General features: G+C 43.8%; 1 protein-coding gene across 1 annotated transcript in view; it reads left to right on the top strand.

The window, feature by feature from the left end:
- Positions 1-17,702, top strand: part of LOC126412386 (polyamine-transporting ATPase 13A3-like) — a 419,382-nt gene that overhangs the window by 338,121 nt on the left and 63,559 nt on the right. Inside the window, exons 9-10 of the mRNA XM_050081962.1 lie at positions 14,678-14,778; positions 16,083-16,286. Of these exons, the coding sequence (XP_049937919.1) occupies positions 14,678-14,778; positions 16,083-16,286 (305 nt within the window). The remainder of the gene's footprint in view (positions 1-14,677; positions 14,779-16,082; positions 16,287-17,702) is intronic.

Raw genomic sequence — 17,702 nt, 5'->3', positions numbered from 1 at the left:
TTCAACTGCTACCGGAATTACCGCCATAGAACATTGCATCTGTTCTTGTGCTTGAACTATCTGTGGCATTGACTCGACCTGCTCTTTAATAGTATCAAGCTTAGTAGCAACATACTCGGTTAGCTCTAGGCGTAACTTCTTCGCATTTTCATTACACTGCTGAGTGAATTGCTCAATTTGAGCGGCTAATCTTAATTTTGTCTTTTCATTCTAAATTTTCAATTCTTCCGCAGTTTTATTTAATTTATCATCAAGTTTCTGAAAACTCTATGCTAATTTATTATTTAATTCCGCTTGATTAGCTTCTAATTGCTCCTGGACTTTCACTTGATTGGCTGCTAATTGTTCATTTATTTCCCTTTTAGTCTCTATTTGCGCTTTAGTTAATTCCCTTTTAGTCTCTATTTGCGCTTTAGATAAGTCTGTTACATTTTTGGCTAACAGTGTTAACTGCTGCATGATTACAGTCAATGGGTTTATTTCGCCCTGCTCAGATGACATCGAAACACTTAAGTTTTGTTGTGGGGCCTGACTAATGCTGCCGCTAGGCACTACTTCAGCTAAGCTAGCGTCTAATGTTTCACTAACCTCAGAAAGAGCTGAAGGCTGTTGTGATTCGCTCTGCTGTTGCATTGCCATTTTATAAGCCGCCCTAGTAAGAACCATTAATACACAGAACAACAAATAAATAAAGTCACTCGCATCTGAGTTAATAATGTCACTGACCTAAACTTTGCATAATACTCACTTATAATAAACACTTCCTATCGAATGTTCAACCCCATCAATTTGATTCAAACCGATAGACATTTAAATAGTTATTCTAAATTTCTATCTACAAAAATTTAATTGTATATTGCCTGGCCTGAACGATGTCTCGTAGGTTGTGGCGAAATTGTGACTTCTGGAACAGTCGTCGTCTTCTTTTCTCTCGTGCACATGCAACATAAAATTCACACAATGTTTAAGCAGTGCTCAAAAACGTGTCCTGTCACAGTGAAGTCAAATTTAATATTTTTTGTGGAATCTAAAATTTAAAACACCTCTCTCACACCGACCTGATTTAGCTTCACTGATCAGTATAGTAAAAACATGCGTATGTTAAGGGATCACGTTCACACAGTTCAATACTGTTATATCCTGATTAAATTGAGCTTAACTTAAATTCCATAAGGCAGTGAAGCAATTTCGAAGTCTCGGTGCGACGAAAATTGTCAGTCGATCTCCTGGAAACATTTGTAATAATTATTAACTTTCGGTGATCACATGGGGAAGACCGGAGATCTGCTGGTAAGACCGTGTTACCCTATTTATTTGAAGTAACTGGATATCTTGAGCATACAAAACGGTAGGTTCGTCCAGTGTAAATCAGACGTTCCCCACTGATCCCGTGCAACACAGCGTAGTAAGCAGACACTGTCAATAATAATCAGTTAAATAATACGCGAACACACTTACTTTAGTTTAGTTCATGTATTAAATTCCTTCTCATACAGAATCTCATCAAGATGGCGACTCGCCCAACAATACATACAAATGCATCCTTCTTTCACGACTAATCGGCAAGAAGTCCTCTATTCTTTTCATAAGAGAAAACATAGATAGCAGAGCAGCTATTCCATGGAGTAAATGGACGCTCCAAAGAATAATTGGGCTTGAAACTACTTTGCATTGATAATCGGTAAGATAAGAAGAGATATTTCGAGATATGTACTGAGTTATATAATTTATAAAATTTCTAAAAATATCGCGGAGAGACCGCTGCAAGAGACATTACAAGCCACGCCATCCGGCCTTTGTACTGCGCAGTACGGAAGCCATCGCCACATGGCAGAACAGAAATATCAGCACGACCATTGAACGCTCTAAGCATGGAAGTAGTCTAACTAATCTTGACACTCGCAAAATAACGTGGCACCGGTGCAGAAAAGTCTTAAGCGTCGTCTTATTGCAACCCCGGAGTTCTGTAGAAGCGCCTGCCTCAGTTGACTGTCACTTGTCTACCTACACACTTCGAGCTATCTATTTTTACTACACAGCAAGATACCACAGTCTTCGTGCAGCATCTCCTTCTTCTTTTGCTACTACCTTTATCCCGCGTCGTGCGCAGGGTCATCAGAGTTAAGTACGGATTTTCCAGGGTTAATTTTAAGCGGTGGCCGGATGCCCTTCTTGCCGCCACCCCATGCCGCCCGGAACGGAATTTATTTTATTTATTTATTTATTGTTCCGTGGGACCAAATTAAGGAGAAGTCTCCATCGTCATGGAACAAGTCAATACATGAAATTATAACACGATATTAGAAAGAGACAAAATGAAATATAAAAGAAAAACATATTCAGGTGACAAATAAGTTTAAATAAAGAAAATCAACAATGTAACACTTGAATTTGCTTAATTTTTTAGATCTTCCAGGAGCTCCTCGACAGAATAGAAGGAGTGAGCCATGAGGAAACTCTTCAGTTTAGACTTAAAAGAGTTTGGGCAACTGCTAAGATTTTTTAGTTCTTGTGGTAGCTTATTGAAAATGGATGCAGCAGAATACTGCACTCCTTTCTGCACAAGAGTCAAGGAAGTGCATTCCACATGCAGATTGGATTTCTGCCTAGTATTAACTGAGTGAAAGCTGCTAACTCTTGGGAATAGGCTAATATTGCTAACAACAAACGACATTAAAGAAAATATATACTCTGAGGGCAATGTCAGAATTCCCAGACTGTTGAATATGGGTCTACAAGACGTTCTCGAACTTACACCACATATAACTCGAACAGCCCGTTTTTGAACCAAAAATACCCTTTTTGAATCAGAAGAATTTCCCCAAAAAATAATACCATACGACAGAAGCGTATGAAAATATGCGAAGTAGACTACTTTTCGTGTTGAAGTGTCACTTATTTCAGATACTGTTCTAATGGTAAATAAAGCAACATTTAGTTTCTGAACAAGATGCTGGACATGGGCTTTCCACAACAGCTTACTATCTATCTGAACGCCTAGGAACTTGAACTGTTCCGTCTCGCTTATAATATGCCCATTCTGTCTGATCAAACTATCGGTTCTTGTTGAATTGTGAGTTAGAAACTGTAAAAACTGAGTCTTACTGTGATTTAACATCAAATTATTTTCCACAAGCCACGAACTTATTTCATGAACTACAGTATTTGATACTGTTTCAATATTACACACAAGATCCTTGACTACCAAGCTGGTGTCATCAGCAAACAGAAATATTTTCGAATCACCTGTAGTACTAGAAGGCATATCATTTATATAAATAAGGAACAGCAGTGGCCCCAGCACCGACCCTTGGGGAACGCCCCACTTAACAGTGCCCCATTGGGACTGAACATCACTACCACTCTCAGTATTGCGGAGAATTACCTTCTGCTTTCTGTTCTTAAAGTAAGATGCGAACAAATTGTAAGCTACTCCCCTTACTCCATAATGGTCCAACTTCTGCAGTAATATTTTGTGGTCAACACAGTCAAAAGCCTTCGTTAAATCAAAGAAAACACCTAGCGTTCGCAACCTTTTATTTAATCCGTCTAAAACCTCACAGAGAAAAGAGAATATAGCATTTTCAGTTGTTAAACCATTTCTAAAACCAAACTCAACATTTGACAGCAAATTATGTGAATTTAAATGCTCCAGTAACCTTGTATATACAACCTTCTCGATAACTTTAGCAAACACCGATGGCATAGATATAGGTCTATAATTGTCAATATTATCCCCCTTTTTATAAAGTGGCTTCACTACTGAGTACTTTAATCGGTCAGGAAACGGACCACTCCTAAAGGAAAAGTTATGGCTAAGTGCTGGGCTAACATACATAGAACAATACTTCAGTATTCTGCTAGTTACCCTGTCATATCCATGAGAGTTCTTGGTCTTTAGTGATTTAATTATTAACTCAATCTCCCTCTTGTCAGTATCATGGAGGAGCATTTCAGGTAACAGTGTCGGAACACTTTTTTCTAAGAGCGCTATATGATTCCCTGTTGGGACTAGGTACCCCAGCTGTGTGCGTCTAATGTAAATCGTGAAATAATGTGAATGTGTTTCAAATGTCTGTAAGTCGTGTAACTGAGGCGGGACGTGAGGACCAGCCCGGGATTCACCTAGTGGGATGTGGAAAACCGCCTAAAAACCACATCCAGGCCGAACGGCACACCGGTCCTCGTCGTTAATCCGCCGGGCAGATTCGATCCGGGGCCGGCGCGCCCACGCGAGTCCAGGAAGCAGCGCGTTAACGCTTTCGGCTACCCTGTGGGGCAGTCTTCGCCAGCATACGTGCAGCAAAATGCTTCATAATCAGGGACCTGTGATTATATGCAATGACGTCAAATGTTTGGCAGAAGGGTCAAGCGGGAAAGCAAATACACTAACGGAAAGAATCGCTGCACCGAAGAGTTGTGCAACATAAACTAAAGCTGTTAGGTGTGTTTATACATCTGAAAGACGGTATCTATTCAGATTTCGCGCCAGTCGCGTAAGAGTAGCGCTAGTGGTGCCTCTATAAGTATGCAAATCAGGTATGCTTTAAATACAAGCTGTAATGGTTGTTGAGTGATAGTTACGTTTGAGATTGGACCTGGTGAGTTGATATTAGTCAAGAATGCCTTTAAGGCTACAAGATGCTATTATCAGCACCTCACTGAGTTTGAAGAAGGTCGTATAACATGGCTACGAGGAGATAAATGTTCCTTCCTTGATACCGCAGAAAGACTTGGCAGGAAAGTGGTTACTGTGTATGATTGATGGCAGCGGTAGTCACGAAAATGTATTGTCGTAGGAAGGCTGGGCTCTGGGGCAACCACTTGGCACTATCGATTGGGAAGACTATCGCATTCAGCGTATGGCTCCAGCACATCGTACTGCATCTGGAGCAGTAATCTAAGCAGCAGTTGGCACCACAGTGACACAACGAACTGTTACGTATCGGTGAAATCTGGTTTCGCAGGACAGAGCGGATCAGGTTATGGTTGTGCAGGGGCCCGTAATCAGTTACTGTCAGTTGCACAAAACACACAAACTTTTATTTTCCTAAGAACCACTTAATTACACATTGTTTTAAAAGTATCAAAATAAAACAATATGGCTGAAGGCCTAGTTAAGAAAACTTGAAATACCTCCTGGGCTGAAGGCCCAAAACCACACCAAAAACAAGAAGAGCTGAAGGCCTGAACACAAGTTATAAAAAATTGCTTTAAAGAACACAAGTGGCTGAAGCTCTTACCTAAAAAAGTATTTCACGTAAAAACTCGGCTGAAGGCCACATACAAGACACTGAACAACTCAGGGCTTAGGGCCTGGATAACAAGAATTTCAGATACGACAAACGTCCGAAATTTAGTTTTTAAACAAATCAATCTTCACATTTTAATTAAGTTGGCTGAAGGTCTTATTTTAAAATTAAAACAAACTAAATTAATAGATGGCTGAAGGCCTCACACAGTACTTCAGAAAAAATGAAAATCACAATCTAAAACCGACAGAACAGTGGTGCTCAGAAGTGTACCAAAGGTCAGCCTGAGGCGGTAGCTCTAAGGTAAGGTGAGGTGAGACAGGCAGCCAAGAGTAAGGTTAAATAATCGGATGGCAACCCGACCCAGGGATGGCTGAAGGACTGACCAACAACCTAATCAATTCCCTTCTGCCCGACCAATGGCACGACAACGGTGCCGGCCGCGGTGGCCGTGCGGTTCTAGGCGCCCCAGTCCGGAGCCGCGCTGCTGCTGCGGTCGGAGGTTCGAATCCTGCCTCGGGCATGGGTGTATGTGATGTCCTTAGGTTAGTTAGGTTTAAGTAGTTCTAACAAGGGGAGGCCGCCAATTGTGAAATTCAGATTCGATTCATACTGCGCATAATAAAAGCTCATGGCCAGAGGTATAATGGGGCAAAGCACCAAGATGCACTTCTCAGCCGTTGTCGAGAAAATCGACAGTTAAAAGAAACCGTTGCGGTGAAATACTCTCTACGATTACTTATTTTCTACACCGTCGTGGTGCAGCGGTAAGCGGTCGGATTCGTAATCCGAAGGTCGCCGGATCGATTCTCGCGTCTTGCTACCTTTTTTTTAAGTATTTGTTTTTTGTAATTCAAAGCAATCAGTTGCAACAATTATGCATATAATAGGTTGTTGAAAGTCGTTTGTCGTGGAAAAACTGGCGACTTCGAACATCATTATGTTTTCCGCAAACAAAGTGGTATTTCACAAATTTTATTAATTATCTTCATAATATTAACCACGTATAGTTAACGGAAGACGTAGAAACGATATTCCGAAACGAATACGTATAGCGTAAGTCAAACGTTCGAATTAGAATAGAGACCCCACGAACACAAACTTGCTGTGGCAGGTATGAAATATAAACTCCGTTACTCGCTCGTTACACTTGAAGGACAGATGTTGAATGGGCCGAAACGAGCCGCCGCATAACAGCGTAGTTGCCTGCTAACTTCGAAAGAAGGTAGGTGCGGTGCCTAGCGCAACTTGTAACATCGTCGAAAATCAGTGCGGACGGGAGAGCTTTGGTACACCCTGTTAACCAAACGGAAAAATGGAGGCGGTACAATTGGAGAGCGATCCGCCTTCACCAACATGCATAAGCAATTCATTAATAGTTATATATATATATATATATATATATATATATATATATATATATATATATAAATTACAAAAAACTAATAATAAAAAAATTGCATGGCGCGAGATTCGAACCGGCGACCTTCGAATTACGAACCCGAGTGCTTACCGCTGCGCCACGGCGCTGTAGAAAACTGTTAATCGTAGAGAGTATTTCACCGCAACGGTTTCTTTTAACTGTCGATTTTCTCGACAACGGCTGAGAAGTGCATCTTGGTGCTTTGCCACATTACACCTCTGGCCATGAGCTTTTATTATGCGCAGTATGAATCGAATCTGAATTTCACAATTGGCGGCCTCCCCTTGTAAGTTCTAGGGGACTGATGGCCACAGCAGTTGAGTCCCATAGTGCTCAGAGCCACGACAACGGTATCAGCCAAGGACGAAGATACCAGCAGCACTACATCTTCAAAATTGGCGTCTAAAAACAGCCAAGGAGCAATAACCACTCTAAAAATATGAACAAACAACTAATAGGCTGTCGAACTACACTCCATGCCGGATAGCATCAACACGGCGAGGGAAAAACACTCTGCTGCAAAACTACGCTAACTACCAGGACAAGTAACTGGGGCGTTAACGGCAACAAGACAGAAAATACTGCTGGTGCACTTCACTGACAAATAACAACCAATTTAATAGTTAAAGACCATACAGGAAGACGGCTGCAAAATTTTGCTGACTCCAACACACCATACGTTGCTGCTAGCCAGAACAGCCCGGGAAGCAACAACCGGCAATGAATGAAGAGATGTCACAGTAGTTAAGATTTCATAACAGGTTAACTGATCACTCAACTTCCGCGTCCAGGTTCGGTGGGCAACGAACTTTGTAGCTCTCGCAGCTAGCGCCTCGCAATCCGACTTCGCGTGCACGCCGTCAGCTGTCCCGGCCTGACTTTGCGCCACGGAGACTTCCTCGCTGCTCCGTCCCAACCGACCGACTGCCACACACACCACCACACGGAAATATAGCGGTCACGCAAAAGATGGTACAGCAGTACTAGTATCGATAAGTGCTGCTGCTCCCACTGACGGAGGCAAGTCAGCAACTCGTTATGGTAGTAACTCAGGGAGAAATAAGACGCCACTCGATTGTTACAAAATGCCAAAGAACAAACGGCATCGACGCGAGCCGGACACGGCTCAATCAGTTACTGCAAGGATAGCTCTGAACCAGTGGCTCTATAGCGTACATTACACTATCCCAAAAGACCACCATTTGCGACTTCAATGGTGTCAAGCGAGAGCTCGTTGAAGGGCGGGATGGAGATCTGTTGTATTTCCTCAAGAAAGCTGATCCTGCTTCGGTGCCAGTGATGGCCGTGTATTGTTCAGAAGGAGGCCAGTCGAGGACCTGTGACCAACCTGTCTGCGTGCTGGACACACTGGGCCCACACCTGGACTTATGGTCTGGAGTGCGATTTCGTACGACAGCAGGAGCACTCTCGTAGTTATCCTACGCACCCAGATTACAAAGCTGTACGTCAGGCTGGTGATTCGACCTATTGTGCTGCCATTCATGACCAGCGTTCGAAGGGGTGTTTTCCAACAGAGTCACACTCGCCTAAATACCGCTGTTGTAACTCAACATGCGCTACACTGTGGCGACATGTTGCCTTGGCCTACTCGATCACCAGAGTTGTCTCCAGTAGAGCATCATGGGACGACGGTCCAGCGTCATTCACAAACAGGATTAATGGTCCCTGTATTGACCGACCAAGTGCAACAGGCGTGGAACTCTATCCCATAAACTGACATCCTGCACTTGTACAACCCAATGTATGCACGTTTACATGTTTGTATTTAAATTCTGGCTATTATTGATATTCTGCAAGTTCATATTTTCAATGGCTTAATTCACTCCTATATTAAACTGTGATTGACAAACTGCCAAGCTGGCCGTTGTGGCCGTGCGGTTCTAGGCGCTTCAGTCCGGAACCGCGCTGCTGCTACGGTCGCAGATTCGAATCCTGCCTCGGGCATGGATGTGTGTGCTGTCCTTAGGTTACTTAGGTTTAAGTAGTTCTAAGTCTTGGAGACTGATGACCTCAGGTGTTAAGTCCCATAGTGCTCAGAGCCATTTGAAAAAACAGCCAACCAAATTTTTTACGAAAACGTCGTTCAAAGGCTCAGGAAAAGACTGTATCGAGTAAGACTGGACATTAGAGACAAGTGGATGCTGCATCACATTAATGCTCCTTGTCACATGGCCACTTCCATCACTGAACTTTAGAAATTCCAGTTGTTTCACAATCCCCTATTCACCTAATATGAGTCCTTGTGACTTTTTTCTTTCACCAAAATTGAAAAAGTCTTAAAAGAAAGTCGTTTTGGAACTCTCGTAGGAGAGCTTCTGTGAAGTTCGGAAGGTGGGAAACGAGGTACTGGCGAAAGTAAAGTTGTGAGGACGGGTCTTGAGTTGTGCTTGGGTCGCTCAATTGGTAGAGCACTTGCCCGCGAAAGGTAAAGGTCCCGATTTCGAGTCTCGGTCTGGCACGTAGACAATATTAGTTGAAAAAATAAAAACTTTATCAGATAAAAAAACTGTCTCATTTCTTTCCAAACACACTTCGTATGTCAACGATAGAATAGGCTGGAGTATCCTGCCCGACAAAAATAATAAAAATAAAAAAAATAAAAAAACTAAGCAAGTCATTTGGGTAGTGCATTCTCTACATGCTCCACCTATGGGTATGTGCTATCGCCACATCTTGCGTGCTAAAACTACGTGTGGGAGGGGGGAGGGGGGGGGAGGGAATCTAACTTTGCAAAGAATGTGAAACCCTATGTTAACTGACATTACAAGCGAACAAATTACTGAGTTATAAGAATTCCAGTTCTGTTCGTAGAATATAAAATTAGCTTCAGCGAAACCAACAGTAGCTCAACCAGATGACGATAGTGGCTCGAATTTTTGCTGCCTGAACTTAAAAACTAGCTACGTAGGCACGCAATCGAACTTCGTGTGGTTGTAGACGTTTTGGAGATACTGGAGGCTGCCACGAACAGGATATCCTCCAGTGGCAACCAATTCGCAGGCGAGGTAATTATGCGTGTTTATTTTGTTTAGAATAGCTGCTCGCGTGCGCGCTGTGGCAGGTGTTCTGCGATTAGTTGGAGATGTCGGGCGAGTTGCTTCCGAGAAAGACCGCGGCCTGTAAAGCCCGCTCGCAGCTGGGAAGTCCCTAAGAAACATGAGCTGCTCCTCAGGACGGCTAGGCAGAACACTGCGCATTGCGCAAGCACTACATCACGTGGAACGCAGGTTAGTTCCCGGAGGAGTCAGAAGTAAAAGACTAGTTATGCAGTTGCGAAAGTGTTGCTACATTCGTTTAATGCAAAGTGATCCTTGAAAGGGGGTAGTTTTCTCACAGGAGCTAGTATCGGTCAAAACAAGAAGAAAATTTCTGGTAATTATATGTCCTAAAGCTAATATTTGTTAAGATATAGACCGTTTTTCTTCCGACGAGTAACATGTTGTTTCCGGCGGTTTAGACCGTCACCGGAGTGCCATAGTAAATTACGACAATACGCATGTGTGGGTACATGAAAGTTCTCGAGAAATCGTGCAGGTCAGGCATCAGGATAGCTTCAGCGTCAACGTATGAGCAGAAATTTACGGTCACGCAGGGCCATACACTTCGTCAAGCAGATTACTGGGTGCTGTGTATGACAGATTTCTATGCGATGAATAACCACACCTACTGAAGACGATGATGAGGTCCCATACTCAGAGGAAGCGTAGGGGACGATGCGGGAGACCCGCACCGCTGACTAGGCAAGGTCCTAGCGGAGGTGGTTTGCCATTGCCTTCCTCCGATCGTAATGGGGTGATGGTGATGAGGACGGGAATCGAACGCGGGACACCGTGCGCGGCAAGCGAGAACGCTACCACAAGACCACGAGCTGCGGACAGCTCCTGAAGAACGTTACCCTTGCAGAAAGACAACGACTACATTTTATGCACGACGGAGAACCAACCAATTTTCTACGAATCTTACGACAGTACCTCACCACAATGATTCATGGGCGATGGGTTGGTTGAAGATGTCCGGTAGAATGGCTTTCTCGTTCACCGGACCTGAATCCGTTGGATTTCTGACTATGAGAACATTTAGGGACATTGTGTATGCGCAACCCATCGTCAATGTACAGGCGCTACAGGTGCATGTGGCCATTGAATATGACGCAGTCCTAATGCAGTGAGGTGTAACTGAAAGAGTGTGTGGTCCACTGAAAAGAAGGGCTCTAGGACCTATGAGGATGCGTGGTTTTCACATGCAGCAGTGCCTGTAGTGCCTGCTTTTGCGTAACAGACAGATGGGAATGAGACGAAGATTGGCTCATGTCTCAACAGGTACTGGTTTCCGGACATACCACTGTAGGAACTTTTCTTCTTGTGACTCTTCAAGCTTTCCCGGCGGATGTGTTGGAAATAGTCTTCACAGGTTTGCCGCTGGATCACGTTATGGCCACATGGACTGGATACTCTACCTACGTTCCTCGAGCATCTGAATTCGCTCCATCCGAATATAAACTTCACAATGGAAGTGGAAAAAGATGGTGCTTAACCTTTCCTTGATGTCTTGGTACGAAGGAAAGCAGATGGAACCTTGGGACACAACGTCTACCGCAAGCGAAGGCATGCCGATCTATATCTGCAGGCCACAAGCTGACATCATCCTGCACAATGCATTACGTACGTTAGTTCATAGAACACGTATTGTATCTGATCCTGAGAGGCTGTCGAGTGAAATACAACATTTGAAGACAGTGTTCCGACAAAACGGTTATTCTGAGAGACAGATACGTAATGCATTCAGGCCCAGGCGAGTTCAATCTATGGAGCAGAATGAAGATACGAAGACACCCACCACTTTGGCCTTTTTGCCGTATTTTGGTGCCATGCCGTCAAGAATCGGAAGAGTCCTCGGAAGATACGGAATTAAGTGTGTTTTTCAGCCGTCTGCAAAACTGAGAAACCTATTGGGCCGGCCGGTGTGGCCATTGGTTCTAGGCGCTTCAGTCTGGAACTGCGCGACCGCTACGGTCGCAGGTTCGAATCCTGCCTCGGGCATGAATGTGTGTGATCTCCTTATGTTAGTTAGGTTTAAGTAGTTCTAAGTTCTAGGGGTCTGATGACCTAAGAAGTTAAGTCCCATAGTGCTCAGAGCCATTTGAACAATTTTTTTTTTTTTTGTAAATAATTGTCTTGTAAATGTATATACACACTACATGGAAATACTGCACATTATTTTATACATCATAAATGCTTCTGACACGAATAAATAACTAATAAATGGGGTAAATGTATTAATTTGAGGTAAGGGATCCTGTTCCGGGAACAGCCGGGTCGAAAGTTATAAATGAAAATGTTTCTGATATCTCTGATAGTGGAATACATGTACCGGTACTGTTGTTCCTAAGACTGTAGAGTAGGCAACTTTCAGAAGTGTTACTATGGAGCAAAACAAAAAAGTTTAGTAAACATGGACTCTAAAATGTATACCTTAAGACCTATGGGCGCTTATTCAGTAGAAAGACGTGTTTCACAGTTGCGAAGATCAACAGGTGCTCGTAGCTCTTAAGATATTCATTATAGAGCCCATATTTACCTACACTTCTTTCTAGTTTGGTCCATTCTACCACTTCCGAAAATTGTCTACGATCTTAACAACAAAATACCGGAACGTGTATTCCACTTTAAGAGGTATCAGAAAGGTTTATGCCTATAACTTTCGATTTGATCGTTCCTGCACTAGGATACCTGACATTAAATTGATGCACCTAGCTTTCTCTTTCATCCCTGAAAGTGTGTAACACCATCGTGGAAATCACCCTCTATACCTGTTAGTCCAGTACGAATACAATACAATGACTAGCTATTACAATATTCAAAATCCGCCCCGATAGCTGAGTGGTCAGCGTGACGATTCCCGTCCTATGGGCCCGGGTTCGATTCCTAGCTGGGATTGGGATTTTCTCCGCTCAGGGACTGGGTGTTGTCTTCATCATCATTTCATCCCCATCCGGCGCGCAGGTCGCCCAATGTGGCGTCGAATGTAATAAGACCTGCACCAAGGCAGCCGCACCTGCCCCGTAAGGGGCCTCCCGGCCAATGACGCCAAACGCTCGTTTCCGTTTCCACTATATTCGAACAGTCTTCCTTTCTGCGCAACAAAGCTTGGTTCTGTACGCCGTGCCTCTTAGGTCATTTCTCCGTGCTTTCAGAGCATTCACGCCAGTTTCCCCGTAAAACGAATCTGGGTGATGCCTCAGACGTTCTTTGCGGATTATGTGGAATAATTTTTTCAAAGTTATTAGCAGAAGAATTTTTCCCACATGTCGTCCTTCTTCCACTGCTCAGCAACAGCTAAGAAATTTATCAATCTTACATTTGAAATTAATATTTTATTCGGGAATTAAAAAAACGTATGCAGTTTATCATAAACACTAAAAACAATGCGTTTACCTAACAGCAACATTGACGGTTGGCAGGAAGAGGGAAAAGAAGGAACCACCCAGCCCCAGTACTGGTTAAATTCTACTTGGCACGGATTTCAATTTGCCAACTGAAACGCTTTCGGTTAATCGACGTTTCGGTCGATCAATAGTGTGCATCTCGATGCTCTGATTTACATTATTTTGTAATTTTTTTGACTTCAGTAAATTGTATTGTTCCAACACCCCCACAACGATACAGCAGCGAAGAGCTGCGTTTAAGAACCTTTAATTACTCTCTATGTATTTTGTTTAAATAAATGAATGATATTTTTTACGTCTTCCTCGCTGCCGCAAAGGAGACACACTTCTGTTTTACCCCAAGTTACGACTAAGCACCTTTTCCATTACAAGTGCAGGAACCGTTTTGTAATGTGTAACATTTACGTAAATATCAAAAACTGTATTTGAGTTAATTCAGTCAGTTGTTCTAATAATATAATTAATAACTATCCATGTTTCTTGTTACAGCTTTAGATTGTCTGTGAGACAGTCGCCATACGCTGATAACAAATAGATGCATTTGGCCAGCAGAAATTGTCAATGCTTTTAGTGCAAATTGCACAGCCAAAATATCTAAGAACCTCATCTTCTCGAACGTTTAGTTCCGGAATCTCTAAATCCGATGCCTTCAAATTATTCTGTCATTATTCCAGTTTCAAATAACGCGGTCACAGCATCCCGTTTTTAAACGGGCAATGGCTCAATATTTTCTCAATAAGACTACAGGTCTTCCAACGAAACCCAAGCACTTAACGCCGCTGCGTAAGTGAGATGCTTCTTTATAACTGATCCTCCCATTTTTGCTAAATTTTATTTCAATCACTAAATAAATCGCCAGGTCCTGATGGGATTTTTATGCGACGATCCCGTGAAAGGGTTAGTGGTGGATATTGAATTTCGGCTGCTTCACTACGTGATATTGAATTTCAGCTGCTTCACTACGTGAGCAGGTCCTGGCATAGCGTATCCCAGGACAGTATTCGCCGTCTGTACGATCGACAGGGTGCCAGAGTCAACGACTGCCACTGCCTGTGGAGGCTACACCATGTGCTGTAATGAATGTTTCAGCATGGGTCGAAACCGGCTATCTCAGAACCTTGTTGAGTTGATTTTGGGGAGCAGACCAAACTGCGACGTCATCTGTCTCATCGGATTAGGGAAGGATGTCGGCCGTGCCCTTTCAGAGGAACCATCCCGGCATTTGGCTGAAGCGATTTAGGGAAATCACGGAAAACCTAAATCAGGATGGCCGGACGCGGGATTGAACCGTCGTCCTCCCGAATGCGAGTCCAGTGTGCTATATCTCAGAACCACTTGTGCTATTGGGCTGTAATGTAATCATTTCAGGTACCCCATACGCACCGTTTTAACAATAAATCTTGAGTGAATTCGAAACCTCTTAAAGGGCGTCCTATTTTTTTCCTTCAATGTGTTTATGCAGACAGAAATTGTTTATGTACTGAATGTCGACAGACTTGAGGTGAGACATGAACACGAAACACTTTTTTTTTTCAGGTGAGAGCGTTCCCGTGACGAAGACGCCGCTGCCCAAGACCGCCGGCGGCTACTACAACGCCCGAGAGGACAGCAACCACACGCTCTTCTGCGGGACAGAGGTAACCACACTACACGCCAGTCGCTCACGTCTCGCACGCGCGATTTGTGTTGTCATCATATTCCTCTTCGTACCCCAACGAAAGCGGCAATCTCTGCGATATTTTCCTCGTTTTAGGGTGAACTAGCAATGAAGCTTACTGCTGCGAGTGGAGATGGAAGTTTTCTGGCTCTGTGCCAGTCGTTGACATTCTCTTTGAACACGTCACAGTTCAGTGATACTCTACAATAACGGGCACAGGCTACAACCGTTAGAGACTGGAACCATGTCACCCAGCTATGAGTTGAAACTGAGAGGCGTTGTAACATCTGCATACCTTTTCACGTTCCTTGCGTAGATGTAAATGTCATGTGAGTAGCATGGACTATCAGCTCGGAGATCATGGCTGCGGTTACCCTTGACGCTGCATCACAGACAGAAGCGCCTGCGATGTTGTACTCAACGACGAACCTGGGTGCACGAATGGAAAAACGTGATTTTTTCGGATGAATCCAGGTTCTGCTTACAGCATCATGATGGTCGCATCCGTATTTGGCGACATCGCGGTGAACACACATTGCAAGCGTGTATTCGTCATCGCCATACTGGCTTATCACCCGGCGTGATGGTATGGGGTGCCATTGGTTACACGTCTCGGCCACCTCTTGTTCACATTGACGGCACTTTGAACAGCGGACGTTACATTTCAGATGTGTTACGACCCGTGGCTCGACACTTCATTCGATCCCTGCGAAACCTTACATTTCAGCAGGATAATGCACGACCGCATGTTGCAGGTCCTGTACGGGCCTTTCTGAATACAGAAAATGTTCGACTGCTGCCCTGGCCAGCACATTCTCCAGATCTCTCACCAATTAAAAACGTCTGGTCAATAGTGGCCCGGCAACTGGCTCGTCACAATACGCCAGTCACTACTCCTGATGAACTGTGGTATCGTGTGGAAGCGGCATGGGCAGCTGTACCTGTACACGCCATCCAAGCTCTGTTTGACTCAATGCCCACGCGTATCAAGGCCATTATTACAGCGAGAGGTGGCAGTTCTGGGTACTGATTTCTCAGGGTCTATGTATCCAAATTGCGTGAAAATGTAATCACATCTCAGTTCTGGTATAATATATTTTTCCAATGAATACCCATTTATCATCTGCATTTCTTCTTGTTGTAACAATTTTAATGGCCAGTAGTATATATATATATATTTACTTAAGTTAACAGCGTCAGTTCTCACAATGGAGTCCACAATGAACGTAACTGTAACCTTGTTGAGCCGGACGAGTTGTGACGGACAGGGATGTTTGGCGGCAGGTGATGCAGTCGCGAGGGCAGAAGGGCAGCTCTGCCAGGGCGCTGGTCCTGCGGACGGGCTACCTGACGGCCAAGGGCGAGCTGGTGCGGTCCATCCTCTACCCGCCGCCAGCCGACTTCCGCTTCGACCGAGACGTCGGCCGCTTCATCATTGTGCTCGGTATCATCTCCACCTGCGGTCTCATCTACACCATCGTCTCGAAGGTGAGCCCCACTCGCTCCTCTGTCTACACTAATTACTGGAAAAAATTAACTTTAGTCTGCACTGGCTGTTAACATTTGCAGCAATTTCTCTCAGTCGCTACTACAATTAGGGTCCAGCGGGCTACTCCGCTTACGGGGCTAGTCCGTCTGAAATAAAAAATGTAGCAACAGTGCCCTAAGTTTCTCAGAGTCAAGATCGTTTTGCCTCCAGTCTCTGATAGTATCTCTGTGTAGCCGCATGTGGTGTAGTAAGAATGTTTCCTAATAAATTTGCTGACAGGACAGGAGACCAAACTCTAGAAGTAAGCGAATTGTCATAGGTTACTGCCATAGTTGAATAATACAACCTAACAAATTAAGGAGCGCTCAATAACGTGAAATTTTAAACTGCTATTGTTATTTGTATAGGAACACATGTTATGCAGTGTGTGTATCAGCAAATATAGCTGGCTTTTCCACAAAGGTCTGATTTGCCGCGTCTTTGTCGAGCACCTGGGTCTATTTCGCCCCGTAGACGTGGGGCTATTACCGCTCCCTCAAATTATTAGTTTTGTAAGTAGGCTGTTTAGTGTTTTTATGTTGGTAACGCCACGTAGCGCTCTGTATGAAAATCAGACTGTGCTGTGTGCAGTCTGTGGCTGGTTGGCCTCATTGTTGGAATATTCGCTTGTGTAGTGTTGGGCAGTTGGGTGTGAACAGAGCGTAGCGTTGGAGGTTAGCCGCCAGCAGTGTTGGATGTGGAGAGAGAGATGCCAGAGTTTTGAGAGGTTACTATAAGCGGACGATCTGGACGTGTGTCCGCCAGAAAAAGGAAATTTGTAAAGATGGATGTCAGGAACTGATGAGTTGACTTTTGAAAATTATTAAGGAAAATACATTGTTTGTTCTCTATCAAAATCTTTCATTTGCTAACTATGCCTATCAGTAGTTAGTGCCTTCAGTAGTTAGAATCTTTTATTTAGCAGGCAGTATTGACGCTCGCTGCATTGCAGTAGTTTGAGTAACGAAGATTTTTATGAGGTAAGTGATTCATGAAAGGTATAGGTTATTGTTAGTCAGGGCCATTCTTTTGCAGGGATTATTGAAGGTCAGATTGCGTTGTGCAAAAGGTATTGTGTGTCAGTTTAGTGATGATCAGAATAAGTAAAGAGAAAACTGTCCGCCCAGACCAAACGCAACGAACAATACCGAACAAAATGGGGAAAAAATTTAGAGCACTTGTCCGCGAAAGGCAAAGCTCCCGAGTTCGAGTCTCGGTCCAGCACACAGCTTTAATCTAACACAAAGTTTCATATGACGAAAATTGTTTACTTGTAGTAAATGCTTCTGTTTTTGACACTGAAATACGATGGGCACAATAGACTCTTGACTGAGTGTAATAACCCCACCATTTTGATATACTGTGATCGCTGCCTC

This window comes from Schistocerca serialis, chromosome 7, assembly GCF_023864345.2.
Source record: "Schistocerca serialis cubense isolate TAMUIC-IGC-003099 chromosome 7, iqSchSeri2.2, whole genome shotgun sequence".
Lineage (NCBI taxonomy): Eukaryota > Metazoa > Arthropoda > Insecta > Orthoptera > Acrididae > Schistocerca > Schistocerca serialis.
The sequence above is the reverse complement of the archived record's forward strand: the minus strand, read 5'-3'. Positions and strand labels throughout refer to the sequence as shown.